This window comes from Eretmochelys imbricata, chromosome 18 (genome assembly GCF_965152235.1).
Source record: "Eretmochelys imbricata isolate rEreImb1 chromosome 18, rEreImb1.hap1, whole genome shotgun sequence".
In the NCBI taxonomy this organism is placed as follows: domain Eukaryota; kingdom Metazoa; phylum Chordata; order Testudines; family Cheloniidae; genus Eretmochelys; species Eretmochelys imbricata.
In genome coordinates, this window is record NC_135589.1 from 12,634,263 (window position 1) to 12,653,634 (window position 19,372).

The 19,372-nt window shown below is 46.8% G+C and overlaps 1 protein-coding gene and 1 long non-coding RNA gene across 2 annotated transcripts in view; one reads left to right on the top strand and one right to left on the bottom strand.

Moving 5' to 3' along the window:
* The window catches only part of CASZ1 (castor zinc finger 1), a 53,722-nt gene that overhangs the window by 25,857 nt on the left and 8,493 nt on the right, over positions 1-19,372 (top strand). Inside the window, exons 4-10 of the mRNA XM_077837441.1 lie at positions 167-257; positions 5,871-6,035; positions 8,698-8,870; positions 9,706-10,574; positions 13,649-13,790; positions 15,160-15,223; positions 18,019-18,179. Coding sequence (XP_077693567.1) covers positions 167-257; positions 5,871-6,035; positions 8,698-8,870; positions 9,706-10,574; positions 13,649-13,790; positions 15,160-15,223; positions 18,019-18,179 — 1,665 coding nt within the window. The remainder of the gene's footprint in view (positions 1-166; positions 258-5,870; positions 6,036-8,697; positions 8,871-9,705; positions 10,575-13,648; positions 13,791-15,159; positions 15,224-18,018; positions 18,180-19,372) is intronic.
* The window catches only part of LOC144276971 (uncharacterized), a 45,218-nt gene continuing 38,598 nt past the window's right edge, over positions 12,753-19,372 (bottom strand). Inside the window, exons 4-5 of the long non-coding RNA XR_013348371.1 lie at positions 16,181-16,298; positions 12,753-13,770 (exon numbers count right to left, since the gene is read on the bottom strand). This is a non-coding gene — a long non-coding RNA (uncharacterized LOC144276971). The remainder of the gene's footprint in view (positions 13,771-16,180; positions 16,299-19,372) is intronic.

Here is a 19,372-nt window from a genome sequence, read left to right on the forward strand (position 1 = left end):
AAGAATAGGAATCTTTGTCTCCTCGGTACACTCTGGTGATGGATAAGTGTAGACCGCGCTGCAGGAGGACAGGGGGAAGGCCATACTTGTTTCACTTGCACCTTGATTTGCAGTTACCATCCTCAAAGAGCATCAGTTTCATTCTTTTTCTTGCCTGTGTTGCCAGGTTCTCTGGGAGTCAGCACTGCGGACACATACACTGTGCATACCAGTACCGGGAACATTACCACTGCCTCGATCCGGAGTGCAACTATCAGGTAAACGGGGTGAACATGAACTGCCAGATCCCATTGCCTGTCCTTACTGTCAAGGGATACAGCCTACAGAACTCCATCATGAAACAGATCATCTGCTTTCTCCATGTCCTGGGAAGAGGGGGAGATACAATTTGGAACTATTGGAGTCAAATTCTGTTCCCAGTTACAATAGCCTAACCCTGCTGAACTCAGTGGTGTTATTCCAGGTACGCACCACTATAACTGAGAGCAGAATCTAGCTTAATTTAAATCAGTGGGTTTACTCCAGATTTACACCAGTGTAACCAAGAGCAGGATCTGGCTCAGCTAAAGTCAGAGGAGTTCAGATTTACACCAGCGTTGCCAAGAAGATAAATTTAGCTATGTTATAAATTTTGCCTGAAAATAGGGAATGCTGTCTGTCAGTCTGTCTCTGTCTCTGAGGTTGTCCATGCAACATGAGATCAGTAGCAGCAACAAAACACCCAATAAGACCAGCAGCAGCCTTGGATCTATGGTTGGGGAGCGGGTGGGGGAAGGGGCATGTGCAGTAATTGCTGGGAGAATTGCCAGGATAGCAACATCAAGCCAGCTTTGAGTCACGTGCTGTGTTTGTTTACCCTCTTTCCAGGTCTGTGAGCATGGCTCTGCCCTCTCTGTGGTCAGACTGTGTGTAGGGATGGGGGGAAATCCCAGAGTTTGCCTCTACTCTGCATCCAGCATGACTCCTGCCCCAGCCCAAGGAGGCACTTTGGTCTTGGGGGAATGAGTCTGACCACAGCAAGGGAAACCAGTTTGACTCCACTCTGTTCGACTTCAGGTTTCAGTTGATCAGACTGGGGTTTTTCCTTGGGTTGTTGCTAGTGACCCAGAGAGGGACGATCAAATGGATGCATCCGATGAAGTGAGCTGTAGCTCACAAAAGCTTATGCTCAAATAAATTCATTAGTCTCTAAGGTGCCACAAGTCCTCCTTTTCTTTTTGCGAATACAGACTAACACGGCTGCTACTCTGAAACCAATCAGATGGAGAGCTCTCAATCACAGCACAGAGGTCTCTGTGCACAGAGAGCAGGGGGGACACAAAGGATGGAAAGACAGAAAAACCTATTATTATGATTGGCCTCATGATTATTTCCCAAGGAGTCCAGGAGCTGCTTGCAAAGGAGCTTGGCTGGTCTCACGGAGGAATAAGGATTTAGGCTGCTTTTTAAAATGCAAATTATTTTATGGCTGAGATATAGTTTATAATAAGTAATGCTCTGTAATAAATGGGCACAAATGAACGGTGATTGGCAATGGGAATCCTGTACGTACACCATGGGAAATAGTACTTCTAGCCTCTGCAGGCTTCCTACTGAAATCCATATCCATATATCCCCTTGCCAATACCAATGGAATGATCAGGATTGATATTATAGGAGTACAGAGTGGAAGCAATAATCATTTGTCTCTTGTAAAGGGAGGCTGGAAAAGTTGCTAAATATTAGAATACTAGGTTTTTCAATCACTCCTCACAATAAATGGCTATTGATTTTTTTTAAAACAGATTTCCTTTCACACCTTCACCGTTGAATATCAATATATGTGGGAAATAAAAATGAAAAGCTTCATTTTAAAGGCACTTTGTTTGCACTGATAATGGGGCACCAGTTCCTTAGTTTAAGCAGGCAGAGGATGAAGGGGATGGTCTGGTGGTTCTGGCATGGAACACGGAGAGTTAGGGTCAATTCTCAGCTCTGCCACTGACTTTCTGTGTGATCATGGGCAAGTCACTTCTCTCTGTATCTCCAGTTTCCCCATAAAGCTGTTTTTTCTAACAAAGCCAGCCTGTGTCCCGGGGGGTTGTGAAGCTAAAATTCAGTGATGTTTGTAGAGCACTTGGAGAGCTCTAGATGGAAAAGGCACTGTAGGCGAACAAAGTACCTTTTCCCCTCTTCCTTTTGACATGGATTTAGTAGCCAATGTCTTGCAAACCCCTAACACGAATGATTTGAAAGCTGGGATTAGTCATTTATAGCAGGTATAGTTCACTGGTTTCCTTTCTAGCTGTAGCAGCTCTTCAGAGAGCAGCAGCTAAAATCATATCAGAAGAATCATGTCCAAGGCTTCACAAAGCACATCTTGGACACAGAATCATAGAATATCAGGGTTGGAAGGGACCTCAGGAGGTCATCTAGTCCAACCCCCTGCTCAAAGCAGGACCAATCCCAAACTAAATCATCCCAGCCAGGGCTTTGTCAAGCTTGACCTTAAAAATATCTAAGGAAGGAGATTCCACCACCTTCCTAGGTAACGCATTCCAGTGTTTCACCACCCTCCTAGTGAAAAAGGTTTTCCTAATATCCAACCTAAACCTCCCCCACTGCTGACCATTACGCCTCGTTCTGTCATCAGCTACCACTGAGAACAGTCTAGATCCATCCTCTTTGGAACCCCCTTTCAGGTAGTTGAAAGCAGCTATCAAATCCCCCCTCATTCTTCTCTTCCGCAGACTAAACAATCCCAGTTCCCTCAGCCTCTCCTCATAAGTCATGTGTTCCAGTCCCCTAATCATTTTTGTTGCCCTCCGCTGGACGTTTTCCAATTTTTCTACATCCTTCTTGTAGTGTGGGGGCCAAAAGTGGACACAGTATCCAGATGAGGCCTCACCAATGTCAAATAGAGGGGAACGATCACGTCGCTCGATCCGCTGGCAATGCCCCTACGTATACATCCCAAAATGCCATTGGCCTTCTTGGCAACAAGGGCACACTGTTGACTCATATCCAGCTTCTTGTCCACTGTAACCCCTAGGTCCTTTTCTGCAGAACTGCTGCCGAGCCATTCGGTCCCTAGTCTGTAGCGGTGCATGGGGTTCTTCCGTCCTAAGTGCAGGACTCTGCACTTGTCCTTGTTGAACCTCATCAGATTTCTTTTGGCCCAATCCTCTAATTTGTCTAGGGCCCTCTGTATCCTATCCCTCCCCTCCAGCGTATCTACCACTCCTCCCAGTTTAGTGTCATCTGCAAACTTGCTGAGGGTGCAAGCCACACCATCCTCCAGATCATTAATGAAGATATTGAACAAAACCGGTCCGAGGACCGACCCTTGGGGCACTCCACTTGATACCGGCTGCCAACTAGACATGGAGCCATTGATCACTACCCGTTGAGCCCGACAATCTAGCCAACTTTCTATCCACCTTATAGTCCATTCATCCAGCCCATACTTCTTTAACTTGCTGGCAAGAATACTGTGGGAGACCGTGTCAAAAGCTTTGCTAAAATCAAGAAACAACACGTCCACCGCTTTCCCCTCATCCACAGAGCCAGTTATCTCGTCATAGAAGGCAATTAGATTAGTCAGGCATGACTTGCCCTTGGTGAATCCATGCTGACTGTTCCTGATCACTTTCCTCTCCTCTAAGTGCTTCAGAATTGATTCCTTGAGGACCTGCTCCATGATTTTTCCAGGGACTGAGGTGAGGCTGACTGGCCTGTAGTTCCCAGGATCCTCCTCCTTCTCTTTTTTAAAGATGGGCACTACATTAGTCTTTTTCCAGTCATCTGGGACTTCCCCGGATCGCCATGAGTTTTCAAAGATAATGGCCAATGGCTCTGCAATCCATTAGCACTCTCGGATGCAGCGTATCCGGCCCCATGGACTTGTGCTCGTCCAGCTTTTCTAAATAGTCCCAAACCACTTCTTTCTCCATAGAGGGCTGGTCACCTCCTCCCCATGCTGTGCTGCCCAGTGCAGTAGTCTGGGAGCTGACCTTGTTCGTGAAGACAGAGGCAAAAAAAGCATTGAGTACGTTGGCTTTTTCCACATCCTCTGTCACTAGGTTGCCTCCATCATTCAGAAAGGGGCCCACACTTTCCTTGACTTTCTTCTTGTTGCTAACATACCTGAAGAAACCCTTCTTGTTACTCTTAACATCTCTTGCTAGCTACAATTTCAGGTGTGATTTGGCCTTCCTGATTTCACTCCTGCATCCCCGAGCAATATTTTTATACTTTTCCCTGGTCATTTGTCCAATCTTCCACTTCTTGTAAGCTTCTTTTTTGTGTTCAAGATCAGCAAAGATTTCACTGTTAAGCCCAAGCTGGTCGCCTGCCATATTTACTATTCTTTCTACACATCAGGATGGTTTGTCCCTGTAACCTCAATAAGGATTCTTTAAAATACAGCCAGCTCTCCTGGACTCCTTTCCCCCTCATGTTATTCTCCCAAGGGATCCTGCCCATCAGTTCCCTGAGGGAGTCAAAGTCTGCTTTTCTGAAATCCAGGGTCCGTATTCTGCTGCTCTCCTTTCTTCCCTGTGTCAGGATCCTGAACTCAACCATCTCATGGTCACTGCCTCCCAGGTTCCTATGCACTTTAACTTCCCCTACTAATTCTTCCCGGTTGAGCAGCAGGTCAAGAAGAGCTCTGCCCCTAGTTGGTTCCTCCAGCACTTGCACCAGGAAATTGTCCCCTACCCTTTCCAAAAACTTCTTGGATTGTCTGTGCACCGCTGTATTGCTCTCCCAGCAGATATCAGGGTGATTGAAGTCTCCCATGAGAATCAGGGCCTTCCATCTAGTAACTTCCGTGAGTTGCTGGAAGAAAGCTTCAGCCGCTTCATCCCCTGGTCCGGTGGTCTATAGCAGATTCCCACCACGACATCACTCTTGTTCTCACACTTCTAAACTTAATCCAGAGACACTCAGGTTTTTCTGCAGTTTCATACTTGAGCTCTGAGCAGTCATACTGCTCCCTTACATACAGTGCAACTCCCCCATCTTTTCTGCCCTGCCTGTCCTTCCTGAACAGTTTATATCCATCCATAACAGTACTCCAGTCATGTGAGTTATCCCACCAAGTCTCTGTTATTCCAATCACATCATAATTCCTTGACTGTGCCAGGACTTCCAGTTCTCCCTGCTTGTTCCCCAGGCTTCTTGCATTTGTGTATAGGCACTTGAGATAACTCGCTGATCGTCCCTCTTTCTCAGTATGAGGCAGGAGCCCTGCCCTCTTGCGCGCTCCTGCTTCCTCCCAGTATCCCACTTACCTGAGGGCTTTGGTCTCCTTCCCCCGGTGAACCTAGTTTAAAGCCCTCCTCACTAGGTTAGCAAGCCTGCTTGTGAAGATGCTCTTCCCTCTCTTCATTAGGTGGAGTCTGTCTCTGCCTAGCACTCCTCCTTCTTGGAACACCATCCCATGGTTAAAGAATCCAAAGCCTCCTCTCCGACACCACCTGCGTAGCCATTCGTTGACTTCCACGATTTGACGGTCTCTACCCAGGCCTTTTCCTTCCACGGGGAGGATGGACAAGAAGACCACTTGCGCCTCAAACTCCTTTATCCTTCTTCCCAGAGCCACCGTAGTCTGCAGTGATCCGCTCAAGGTCGTTCTTGGCATTATCATTGGTGCCCACATGGAGACTATTGCATCTTTCACTCCTGGCTTATAGTTACTGAAACAGTTTGTGTTTGCATATATTGTCCCTTTAACAAAAAACAGACTTCTCATTTAATCTAACCTGACCCTCATGTATGGCTGAACTGTAAATCTGCAGTGTACGGGGTTTATAAAGGAAGTTACCCAGGAATACTCACTTCAGCCACCCCTTTCATGTGTGTGTCTCACTTTCTCTCTGTCTCCCCAGAGATTCACTAGTAAACAGGATGTGATTCGGCATTACAACATGCACAAGAAACGTGATAACTCCCTCCAGCACGGCTTCATGCGCTTCAGCCCCTTGGATGACTGCAGTGTGTACTACCATGGCTGTCACCTGAATGGGAAAAGCACACACTACCATTGCATGCAGGTAACACAGCTGGACTGGGGAGAAGGCAGCAACGTGGCTGGGGAAAAGATGACAGGGCTGTAGGGAGAATGAAGAATCCAGAGCCATTCCCTTTCTGTTGCAAACCTAAAGGATCCTGACGTTCTGGTAGCCCAACACTTTCCTTTTTGGGGGGACAGGAGCCTCTCCTACAGCAAACTGTTTTATGGGAGAACTTCTAAATAGCTTAAATATAGCCTCTCTTGGTCCTTTCTGGTTCAATCACCTTTATGAAGAATCTATATCCCGTTTGCATGGACTTTCTCCTGCCAAGCACAATCCTGATCTGTAAGAAGGGCAACGCTCTAGTTTTGTGGCGGGGTTCAGGATTTCTCCTCTGTTCTGTACCTGACTTATCCACACAGATGATCCCTTTCTGTGGGACTGGTAGTGGGACAAGCGGTGAAGTCTCTCTAGAGTGCCTGTGCCCAAACAGACCATCTGACCAGCCACAGCTTCCCTTGATACAAGGCCTCTCTCGGCACAGCATCTGTCCTTTAGCACTGGATTTAGTTCCTTTGTAGCCAGCTGCTAGGACAATCAAATATTAATGGTACTCACTTTGAAGCAAACCTCAGCTCTGCCTTCCTCACCAGCATTGCTAGAGGAGAAGTTCTGAGAGATATTGGGCATTACGTTGGGAATGTGGTTACATTTCAAGAGCAAATGGTGTTTTGACCATGGTGTAACAGGAATTGGAATTACCACATAGACAAAACTTTCAGCTCTTTATCCCTTTCTAGCCCAGAGGCAGTTAGAACCCTGTTTACTTTATCCATCTCTTAGAGTGGGATCAGCTCTGAAGCAGGGTAGGAATGGGGATACACTGAATCAGCACCTAAAACATTGCTACACCAATGTGCAATGGAATTTTTAATCACACAGAAAATAATCAAACACCCTCACAAGTTTTTACTACTCTAAAATCTCATGTCCCACTTCCTGGATTATTTTACAATCATAAGACTCCAATTCAGCAAAGCAGTTAAGCATGTGCTTAAGGCCCAGTAAAGCCAGAGAGTCTTCAATGCATGCCCAAATGCTTTATTGAATAGGGATGGACATATTTAAGTCAAGTCAGCTTTTGAAGTCAATGGGACTTAAGCACAAGCTTAATGTTAGGCAGGCACTTAAGTGCTGTCCTGAATAGGGTAGGACTTAAGCATGTGCTTAGTGTTTTGCTGAAATTGGGGTTCCATTTGGGTCTCTGCTGTGGGCATTTTAATGCTATTTCTCCTGTATTTTCCTTGCTCAGTTTCCTGCTGAATTGACTAAGATGGAAATTATTTAATTTTTAAAGGGCAATCAAGATTTCTCAGTCTGCAGCCACTCCGAGGTTCAATAAAGACCCCTATCTAGGCCTCTATATAAGGGTAATTTAGCCCTGTGACCACTCCCTTCCAGAAAGTCAATGACCATGTAAGCAGTGTCTTACAGGAAAGGTGTCAGAACATAAACTTGCAATTAAAATGAATATTGTTTAAATGGCAGGATTTGTGCCATCCGCCTCATGGGTTTTTTTTCTTTATGTCCATAATTGGTGTGGATAAAATTCAGTTAGTTGTTTATATAAACTGACATTTTTTAGGCTTTAACACCAAGAGCCGCATTGCAAATTATTCCTAAGGAGGTTTTTGTTTAATTCTTTTTTTTAATGCTGCACAGGGTCTGTTTTTTTTCAAGGTGTCAGCGTGGAGAGAGAGAGGCTCTTTTATATTGGAAATAGCTGGAGATCCTTTTTTTTTTCCCCCCTGGGTATTTGTTATTGCCTGTTTGAATCAACCTGGGCTGAACCGAGAGGTGGTGTTTTCGTTCTCTTCACTTCTGAGATGGTGCAGGCGTTGGCACACACTGTGCAAAAGAAGAAAGGGAAAAAATAAAACCCGCTGTCAGCAGCTCAGCAGGGGTGATGGCGTTTTCAGATTCCACTGGTTTTTTACTCAATATGGCAAAGTTGCCCGCTTTGCCTGGGGGCAGGCAGGTTTTCAGCATTCCGTTCTCATCACACCATTCCCACTCGCTGCACAAAGTTAAAATCATTGAGCAAACGATGTTGGGGGGTGATGGGGAAAAGCCACCGGTTCCTGGTGACCAGCTGACTCAGATTTCCACTCTGGTCTGTGACTAGCTAGAGTAGAACAGGCCCTAGAGTTGTGTTCAGCTTGCTCTACACCACCCCATCTCCTGGAGAGAGAAAATGAACAGATGAGTAACCACCAGTCTCTCCAGTGCTCCACTAGTAGGTGAAGGGCTAGAGTAGAAGCCCTAAGTCTCTCCAAATCTTCCCAAGATGACAAAGGGTCATGACAGTATTTGTCAGTCTGTCCAGCGCTTTTGAGGAACAGGACCCTCCCTGCTCTGTCCCTGAGCAGTAGCCTTAATCTCTCCACATCTCCCCCAATTCTCTGCCTCCTTCTCCTGTTCTAATTGTTTCATCCCCATAGACTCGGGCTTTTCTTAGACTCTTTGCAGCATCAGTCCTTAGGTTGGCAACCAAAGCGATGACTCAATACTGAGGGGAAATGCACAAATACAATTAAAATGTCTCTGTGTTGCTTGTGTGTTTATTACTGCTGGTATTAATAATAAATCAGTAAGCTGCTGCTGGGATGGTCTGATGTCTCTTTCCCTTGGTCCTGGGCAGGTGGGCTGTAACAAGGTCTATACCAGCACCTCTGATGTGATGACCCACGAAAACTTCCACAAGAAGAACACACAGCTGATCAACGATGGGTTTCAGCGGTTCCGAGCCACAGAAGACTGTGGCACCGTGGACTGCCAGTTCTATGGGCAGAAAACCACTCACTTCCACTGCAGGTGAGATGGTGGGGGGGAGGGCAAAAATCCTACGTTATTGATGCACATCTGCTGGCCTCTTTCTGAAAAGTCATAAAGCTCAGGATTATACACAGTGGGGCAACCTACCAGGAAGGCCTTTCTGGATATGAACCTCCCAGGCATCTTCCTGAAAGGACATAAACTCCAGAGTGGGTATAATCTGGAGAGAGCTCTCGTGGTAGGAGACACCCTGATCTCTCCCTGATGAATCAAGGCAAGTATGCCCATTGGGAAATCTATGATAGAAATCTCTCAAGAAAGAGACTACACTAGCTTTGCTTGAAAGGTCATCATTGAGGGGTACTGTTATAGTATTAATGGCACTTGCACTTCAGAGTTCTCTCTAGAGACCAGCCATCCAGCTCTCCTAGCTTAAGGTCAAACTCTGCTTTCAGTTACGTGAGTGCCCTTCCAATGACTCCATTGGACACTCAAATCATTTGGGAGAAAATCAAGGCACAGCTAGGGCCTATGTTTCTGTCTAAGAATGACCCTCAGTCTGCCTTGGGCTCGTGTTCTGTTTGGGATGGCTGGTGGGTGAGGCTGGATCCCTGCCTCTGTTTTGTTGGCTAGTCTTCAGAGTGGGGGCATTATCCCAGCTCTCGTACTTGGTTGCAGCGTTGCTTCCCTTGGCTGGAAAGACCCTTCTTGGCATCCCAAGCCAAGTCTAAGAGGGGCCAAGAGGCCTCTTGCTACCAGGGCTCAGTACTTTATACTGATTCCAAACCTCATCCCAGCGAGGAAGCAAGTGATGTGGCAGCCCCTTGGTGCTCCCAACTCATACAGCCTTCCACCCTCTTCTGTGCCCTTGTAGGCGACCCGGGTGTACGTTCACTTTCAAGAACAAGTGCGACATCGAGAAGCACAAGAGCTACCACATCAAGGACGACGCCTATGCCAAGGATGGCTTCAAGAAGTTCTACAAGTATGAGGAGTGCAAGTACGAGGGCTGCGTCTACAGCAAGGCCACTAACCACTTCCACTGTATTCGGGCGGGCTGTGGCTTCACCTTTACCTCTACCAGCCAGATGACCTCCCACAAGCGCAAGCATGAGCGCCGGCACATCCGCAGCTCGGGGGTGTTGGGCCTCCCCACCTCTCTCCTGGGAGCCAAGGATAATGAGCAGGAGGAGTCCAGCAACGATGACCTCATTGACTTCTCCGCCATGAGCTCTAAGAACTCCAGCCTGAGTGCCTCCCCTACCAGTCAGCAGTCTTCCGTCTCCCTGATCATCCCGGCTGCGCCTTCTTCCGCTGCTGAGCTCGCCTCCTCTCAGGCCTGTAAGCCCACCAACAACATGCCACCGGCCACCAAGATCTCCGGCCTGCTCTCCCAGGCCCTCCCCAGCAATATACCTTTGGCCCTGGCGCTCGCCAACTCAGCACTTCCTGGAACGGCCAGCTCCTACTTCCCCATCATCCCCAGCCGGGTCTCCACACCACATCCCGCCAGCTCAGCCAATCTAATGACTGCTGGTTCCTCCAGCACAAATCCAGCATCCTCTACTGCTGCCAATTCCCCCTCACAAGCTGTCTCAGGGTCCAGTGAGCGAACAGCCACCTCTTCTCCAGGTCCAGCAGCATCCATTATGGAGAGGATCTCTGCCAGCAAAGGATTGATCTCACCTATGATGGCCAGGCTGGCAGCGGCAGCCCTCAAGCCATCCATGGCACTCGAAGCAGGTGAGTCCCCCAGCCTCCCTCCATTACACTGGAGCTAGGTAAAAGGTAGGAGAGTTGGAGATATCTGATTTGGAGATACTAGGTCTATTCAATGGGCCACCCGCTGGCAATAGGCAGGCTGAACAGGAGCATTGCTGGGAGAAGCAATTCACCATGTCCAGTTAAAGCATTGGTGCCAATGCACAGTGTTGGCTTGGGGGGTTTCTGTGGAACCTGGATGTCTTCACGTAGCTGAGAGAGCGGAAACTGCTGCCCACACAGAGCCCTGGAGGAGGAGTGTTCTCCTGTGTGGTGCCTCCCTCCCCATCTAACTGTAGGCTGGAAAGTAAGGGGCATTTTATTCAAAATGGAAATGGATAGAGAAATCACCAGAGTCCCAGGGTTACAGAGCATCCCCGGGTCATGCTTCCCATGGTCCATCTTGAGAAGCCAAGCATTGGGTCCTGACAGCAGCCTTGTCCTCCCCTCCTTCCCACAGGAGAGCGGGGTGAGTCAGACCCAGCCGATTCTCACAGCCCAACATGGAGCTCCCTCCCTACCCCCCCTTTGTTTCTTGTACATTGGGTGGACTCATCGGTGCAGTTTCTACTGCTTATTGCCCTCTTGCCCCTCAGACTCACTCCCCTCTCTTCCCCTGCCCCCAGCTGCTGGTGCTGGATCTCTGAGGTGGGTGGACATCGAGCCCTGTCTCTGCCATTTGATTGGTGTCCCGAGTACCAGCCATGTCCCCAGAGACCTTGCTGACATGCACCCGATCAGAATCTTTTTCAGTTAATCAGGAGCATCTGGTGAGGTTGAACTTCTGCTACTCAGGAAAACAGGGCAGGGATGAGGAGTATTAGGAGAGAAACTGGACCTGGCCTGGGGAAAAGGACAGCAGCAAGGACCTTTCATTGCTTCTTCTGTTGCTGTAGCAGGAGTAGTCAGTTATTTTTTGGCAAGGTCCAAATTTCTTGGTCAAGGTACAGTCAAGGTCCAAACGCCAGAGACAATAATAAAAAATAATGATAGTAAGTACATAACAAGATTTTGGGGTCCATTCAAAAGTGCCTGGAGGTCCAGATTTGGCCCGTGGTCTGGCTATTGACTACCCCTGCTGTACATGATTCATTAAGCATCAAGGGGGCTGTGACTGGGGGCGTTCTGCATAAGAAAGAAGGCTGCATTCCAGGGAAGGCAGGGATGGCCTGGAAAGGGGGGAAGGACTGTGAAGCCAGTGAAAGGCAGAGGGGAAATGGAGTCAGAGAGGGTTCTGTATCTTGCAGCTTTTCAGGCAAGCGTGAGAGCTGCAGGTTTTCACTGATAAGCTGAGCTGCACCGAATGACTCTCTCCCCCTCACCTTGCACCTCTACCGCAGTAATTACAGGACAAACAACAGTGATAGCACTGGATCTGTGCCAGGAGGTGTGCTCCGATGAGCTGTCCAGCCCACCCAGTGCTCTCTTCTCACTGTGGCTCGTTCTAACTCCCTCATCTCCCTTTTTCTTTTTCTCTCCTTGGCTTGGGGGAGGGGATGAGCTTCTCCCATTGAAGCATCTGGTTGATCCTCTTAGGAACCACTGTGTTGGTTCTCAGATGCGACATTTTACCTTACTGGGTCTGACAGGCAGGTTGCTTTCCTTCCCTCCCATCCTACCCACACATAGCCCCTTGACAGTCTGCAAGGAGCAGCCTGAATCCACGGCAGAATGGATCACCCCACTGGGACTAATGAAACCTTTCTTTGCTGCCCTCTAGAACCTAAGTAGACAGTTAATTTGTAGCCATCCCTTTCAGCCAGAATATCTCAGGCCCCTTCCGATGAACAGGGCCGGACTGCTCTTGGTGACACCGCTGTAAATCCAGAGTAACCCAACTGAAAACAATCAAGTGCCTTTGGATTTACACTGATGTGATCAAGAGTAGGAGCTGGCCTGCAGGCCCCAGCGACATCAGACTCTGCCCCCACAATTCCTCTCTCCCCGCAGGGCATTGAAAACCTTTCCATTGTCTGGTGCCTGAGGCAAGCTGGTTGGGTCTGGGTGTGTCACCTCTGCCTCCTCCCCCCCTTCTCAAACAAGAGTCCTCTCTGAATGAAGAAGAGATGAGAGTGACATGATCTGGTTAAAAGGAGGGAAAAACTTTGAAATATTTTTCCCCTTATTATTAAAATAATTCTTTCCTAAAACACAGAAAGGTCATTGAGAGAACTATTTTCCTTTATTTTTTAATAAAATGCCACTTGCTGTCTGTGAAACAGCTCACCGTCAGCTGTAGTGCCTGAGGGTAAATTAATATTTTAGTCACTTGGGGATTGTGGAAAAAAGCTCAGCGGCCATGTTCCTGTCAGCAACTTTTCCCCCCGTTTCTTTAGCCTCCTCTTCATTTTTTTCTTTCTTACTTCTTTCCCACCATTTTTTTCTTTTTTCCATCCTCCTTTTTTTTCATTCCCTTCATCTAAAAATTATATATTTCGTATTTTTCTCATTTAAAATATATATATATTTCCCCTTCTCGTCTGGACAACTTGATGGGAGAGAGGTCACGCAGTTTGAACCAATCTGATTGGCTGTCAGCTTCAATAGACCTGACACAGCAGATGTTCCTTCTGGGCATGCTCAGTGGAGGGCCGGAGCGGTCGCTAAGGCAACGGCGAGATTGGGGAATGGAAAGGGGGCTTGACTAGCAGTCGAAAGCTGCCACATTGCCTCAGCATTAACAGAGTCTTTAATAAACGCTTAAGAGGCAGCCCCGCAAATTAGTTATGACAGTTTGTGCAGAGAATCAGGTCTCCCCCACGCTCCTTCCACTCTTCTCCTTTAAAGGGCCCGTAGCCTGGACAACTTTGACATAATTTTGCAATAATTATCACTTGAAGAATTTCCATGCTGGGGTGGACGTCAGAACCCATCAAGTCAGCCCAGCGATAAACGCTGACCAGCAACCCGCGTGCTTCCCTTCCCCCCACTTGGTTTTTTTCTTCTCTCCCATTATTTGGTGGTGGTGGTTTAATTCATTTATTTGCCTCCATCGCCTCTTTCTGACACTAATTTGTGTATTTTTCATGTTTCTCTTTGGTCTCTGTCTCCTATAGGGAACGGGCAACTAATGACTCCCGGCCGGTTCAATCCAGTTCCAGTGAAGCAGGAGCCCGTGGAGAGTGTGGTGTCCTCATCCCCGGCGACCCAGGATTCCTTGCAGGAGCACAGCCTGGACCTGAGCGTGAAAGATCATGGGTGAGAAGGAGAGGCTGGGAGACTTGGCTCCATCCATTGAGGCACTCAAAGGCTATTCTCACATCCAGTAACACAAGGGAGAACGGTTTGATTTAACTTGTTTTACCTATGGCTGCTAACTTGTGCTGAGTAAGAAAAATCTGTAAATTGCAAAGTGAAGAGCTTTAGTGTGCCCTAGATGGCTCGTTCAGCCTCCCATGGCATTATAAGGTGTCTGTTCTCGAAGGCATTTTTTGCTCTCATAAACTCCCATTGACTTCACTGGGTCCTGTTTATGGATTGAGAGCCCCTATAACTTGGAACACACTCTCCTCTAAGTTAGAACACCAACAGGCCTCTGGCCAACCTTCTTCCCCCAGCAACCACCATTAACACCATATATTTGATTGAAGACTAATGATGGGTCTCCATTAAGGGCCTGATCCAATGCCAGCTGACACCCATGAGAGTATTTCAATTGACTTCAGTGGGCATTGGATCATGGCCGAAGCAAGGAAACTGTTGGAGAAATGTCAGCTGCATGAAACAGCTGCTTGTCTTGCTCATCCTTGCAGATGTTTAGCACATCCGTACAGCCCTGCAGTTTTTGATAGCCATGTTGGTGCATTCTGGGACTCAAGAAGCACCTATCCAACAGTGCCTAGTACTGTTGCTGAGAGCAAGAGCTTTTGGATCATTTTCCAAGAAGGACTGCATTGTCGAATGAATGATCTTTGGGGGACTGGCTGAACCAGGGCAGCCTGACACACCTGTGGTTTCCTCTCCATACTGAGGTTCATCCAGGCCTGAGCTAAAGACTTTGTCCCAGTTGTTGTAATCAGCAAAGTCCTGCTAATGCTTGTAAAATACCTGGGTTGCCCTTGTGTGTCGGTCTCAGACATTGCACCCTAGTATCCTACTTTTTTTGCAATGCCTCTTCATCTACTATAGAGAGGGCCTTTCTCAATTCATAACTGTCACCCTGTGGTTTTGTTATAGGAGCCCTGAGTGTTCTATGGCATGTGTGTTTTAACAGTCCTGCCTGGCCTGGGGCAGGACAAAGAGTAAAGCAGGGTGAGTGAGAAATGAGCTAGGTGGCAGGTGATGAGGAGGCAACTGGGCTGGACACTTGAGGTGTGAACTGGAATACTGAATGGCCAAGAGATCCATCTTAGCTCTGGAAGCTTGAGACCTTCTTCCCCTGTATCCTAGCTACCACATAGAGCTTGACCTGCCCGAGGGAGAATGGGCATCATCTCTTCCTCCAGATGCAGCAGGTGGGAAGTAGGGGAGGAGGGGGGGAAGAGGACACAATTTGAAGGGAATTAATCTCAGGGCTCACGGTCCCTGTGCACGTCTTAACTAAACCCTATTGGTTTGTGTGTTCCAGTAATGAATCAAATGGCCACACAGTCTCAGCAAATTCATCTCTTTTATCCTCGCTTATGAATAAGGTAAGAGCCATCCATCAAACGCCTTTCATTCCCCCCACCAAGAGAAATTAAAGCCGTGATGGCGGGGGGGGGGGGGGGGGGAGATGCGTTTGTTTTTTAATGTTTTGCCTCTAATAAGATGAGTTTGTACCATTTAAATTTTGAGACCATTTGTCATTGGGTGTAATTTCAGAGCCCCTGCTTATGAATTAATTTAATGAACTGGCTGAAGAAATATATCGCAGCCCTGACACCCTTTTTTTTTTTTATCCCTTCTAGACAGAGGAGGGCTCGAAAGAATTTTTTAAAAATTTGATTTCCAGAACCTGGCAACTTCTCTCTCTCTCTCTCTTTTTACAGTTATCTATTTTATTTACTGTAAAACATTTGTTTCATGGTCGGCGAGTTTGTTTTTGTAAAAGAGAGCAGAAGAAAAAGACGAAATTACAAGTTTTGAGTAAAAATCATCCATTTCCGCCTTTCTGGCATGAGTAATAGTGTCCAACTGAGCCCGTTCTACCACACTCTGGAATATTTACTTTAAATAATGCACAATTTCTTTTTCTTTCTTCCTTAAATTATACATCATCTCAAATATATTTTTCCCTTCCACATGATAAATTTTACTATAGCGAGATTAATTTTGCTTCTGTATACAACTGCGTTAGTGATCAGGGCAGCCTCTGAGCCACACTTTAATATCCAACTGTGTGATAGGCTTTAGAGGCATAACTACTGCCATCCCCTTGGCTCTGGGCATTATATCCAGCAAGGCTATATAACCCTCAAGAAAGGGCAAAGTGACTTTGTCTAGTGCTCTCCCTCCTCCTCCCTCTTTTCTTCCATTGGCCTTTTACTCTCCATTTTTTCGTTTTCACTGTATGTTGCTTTTCTCGTCCATTTGGTTTTCAGTGGTTCCTTTGTCACTTAGTTACACATGCACGCACACACACATGCACTCTCTCTCTCTCTTTATACCTTCCTCCCCATAGTCTGTGGTCCTGGATCTGCAGCTCTTACTTCTGAGAGTAGTCCCATTGCCTGGCATCTTGAGTCATCCTTAAGGCCCCAGCTGAGGAAAGCTTAACTTTAAGTCCTATGGAAGACAATGGGATTTAAGCACATGTTTAAAGTTAAGCACTTGCTTACATGCTTCCCCAAATCAGGCATCTTACTCCTGTGCAAAATAAGTGCAGCGTGGGCGTAAAACACTAGTGAATCAGATAGGTATCATTTAACGTATACACAGGGTTAAATGGGGTCATAAAGTTCAAGGCAAAGGAGAATCTGACCTATTGACTTCAGTGGGACTACTCACAAGAGTAAGGGTTACAGCACTGTGTCTGTCTCTCTCTCCCCCTCTTTGTCTGCTCTATAATGTCTCTCTCCTTATTGAGGAATTCTTTCTTTCTTTGTGTGAATTTCTCTTTTTAAAATGCCCTTCCAGGAAATTGAACTGAGAGCTCCAAAGTTTCCAAAGAAATAAGACAAACTGAATTTCCGACTCCCAGCCTCTAAGGATATGTCTACACTGCAACCGGGAGCGAGACTCATGCTAGTGGGGCTTGAGCTAGTGTGCTAAAAATAGCAGTGTGGCCCGTTGTGGCTCCAGTGCAGAGTCAGGCTGGCCACCTGGGCTCAGACCCAGTTGCAGCTTGAAATCCTGAGCCACTGCCAAAGCTGCCACATCCACAGTCGTGCAAGTCTGTCTACCTAGGTTGGGATGCTCACTCTCAGCAGCAGTGTAGACATAGGGTGAGAGTTGTAGTCTCCAATTAAGAGATGTATTGTAGCAGCAGTAGCTTCAGAATAGCCAGGGGTCCCATAATGTATGGCAGTTGTTATACAGTTTATTCAGGGTGGCTGTCAGGGTGGCTGTTAGTTAATTAATGTTTATAAAGGGTTTTGAGATCTGCAGATGGGGGAAGTGATTTCTAAATGCAAAGCTTGGGCCTGATACTGCACTTTATTTGTGCCTGGAGTTCCACTGACTTTACTGGAGCTATTCATATGAGTAGGTGAGCAGGACTGAATTGTGGTATTATATTATACATTATTAGGAGATAAAGTTTGTTGGCTAAGCATTATTAAGTAACTTCATTTTTTCAGCTTATATGTCTTTTATTGTACAGTCTATGCCTAATCCCACCAGCACTCTGTATCAGTGAATCAGTGAGAGTCTCTCTCGCTCTCAATACACACTCACACATCCCTGTCTGTACATAAAACACAGAGGCTGAAATCATGACTCCACTGAGGTAATTAGGAATTTTCCCCTAGATTTCAATGGAACTGGGATTTTATATATCCTTTAAATAAATATATCTTACAATCATTTTATAGGACAGAGTGCCGTCCTGTGGTTAGAGCAGGATGGTTGGGAACCAGAATTTGTGTTTCTGTTACTGACTCTGCCACTATGGGAATCAAGTCACTGAGGCTCCAATCCTGTACTGGAAACATGGAGTCAAGAGTTTTCCTTTAGGTGCAGGGGTCCATCCACCTGGTTTTCAGTGTAGGGCCCATTTCTGCCTCTATTTTCCCATCTGTAAAATGGGGATAACGCTTCCACACCTGATGTAGGGGCTGAGAGGATTTGATTAATGGTATGTACTTTGAGAGCCTCAAACAGAGGGTGCTGGAGAAGGGCGATGATGAGTTATTGATTTATCCTGGAGCAATGTGCAGCCTGTGCAAACCTCTTCCCTGATCTTTCCTTCTAATCCTGAAAATGTGGCTTTTCATGGTGTGCTTTTGAGCGGAGCCAGATTGGCCAGTGACCCGTGTCTGATGCTGTGTCTGTGTTCTTGCCACAGATGAACCAGTCCAATGCCAGCCTTGGCAGCCTGCCAAGCTTGAAGACAGAAGGAGATGGCAACCAGGCAGGGGCTGGTGAGCCAATGAAATACCTGGGCAAAGCAGTGAAGGCGCTTGTTCAGGAGAAAATCTCTGAGCCCTGGAAGATGTACTTGCGCAGGTAAGGGAAACATGGAACTGTGCAGAGGGGAGAGGGAAATTATTTCCTGCTCAAAGAGGCCAACTCCTATAGCAAGTTTTAAGACCACTTACAGTCCCACCTGGACTCAATGCAGTTAATGATATTTGAATTTGAGGTCCTGATCCAAGGAGATGCTGAGTACCCCCTGCAATGCACTGAGCCCTCTCAATTCCCTTTGACTGCAGTGGGGAGAATTAGGTACTTACTATCTTGCAGGAGGTGCTCAGCACCTTGTAGGATTGGGCCACAAGTGGCCCTTGGGTGGTATCTAACAGCACAGGCTCTCATGTGGCTTGAATGCTATGGCATGCACATTCATTCTGAAACCCTCCTCCATATACTAGGCAGTAAATCCGAAGGATATCCTGTAGCTGTGCGCTTCAGCAGTGAACCAGTGTTAGACCATGCACAGTTAATACATGAAGATCACAGTAGCCTTGAGAGTTCTTGCTGTGGAATTAGCGCCTCTTGTCTGATTCTGTGAGTGGACTAGTGATACAAAGCAGGGAGTCCAGGGGGCACTGTGCAGACAATTGGTTCTTGCTCTGAGGGACTGTTTTTCTTGTAGACGAGGAGGCTTTCAGGGAAAATGGAACAGGCATAGAACTCATCCACACAGACACACATGCACATATGTACCCAGAATGACACATGATTTGAGCACACATGAATATGCCCAAACAGACATGTATGGGTTTGTGCTCTGATAAAAACACACTTGACTACAAGTGCCTGTGAACATATTATAAAATTGCAAACACTGAAGATGGGAAAGATCTCTGAAGTCCAGCTGCTTCTACCAGTGCAAGATCAATCCCTGCAGTCTGTTTGCTAGTGTTTTATCCTGTCTAGTTTTAACTATGCCAAGCAATGTAGTTGCCTCCACGCCTCTTAGAGGATTATTTTACTACCTAATACATTTCACTTGCAGGATATATTTTTCTCTTGATATGCTGCCTGAATTTTTCCTTTCTTTATTTTGTTGCAGTTCTCCTAATTATACCCCTTGAACCACAATAGTTAATTCCTCTTCTTGCCTGGAATTTACCCCCTTCAAATATTCACAGACTAGTCACATATCATCATTTATCCAAGCTATAGTGATTTAGTTATTTGAATCTCACTTTGTAAATCAGTCCCTCCAGGCCCCTGCTCATTTCTTTGGTTTGGTG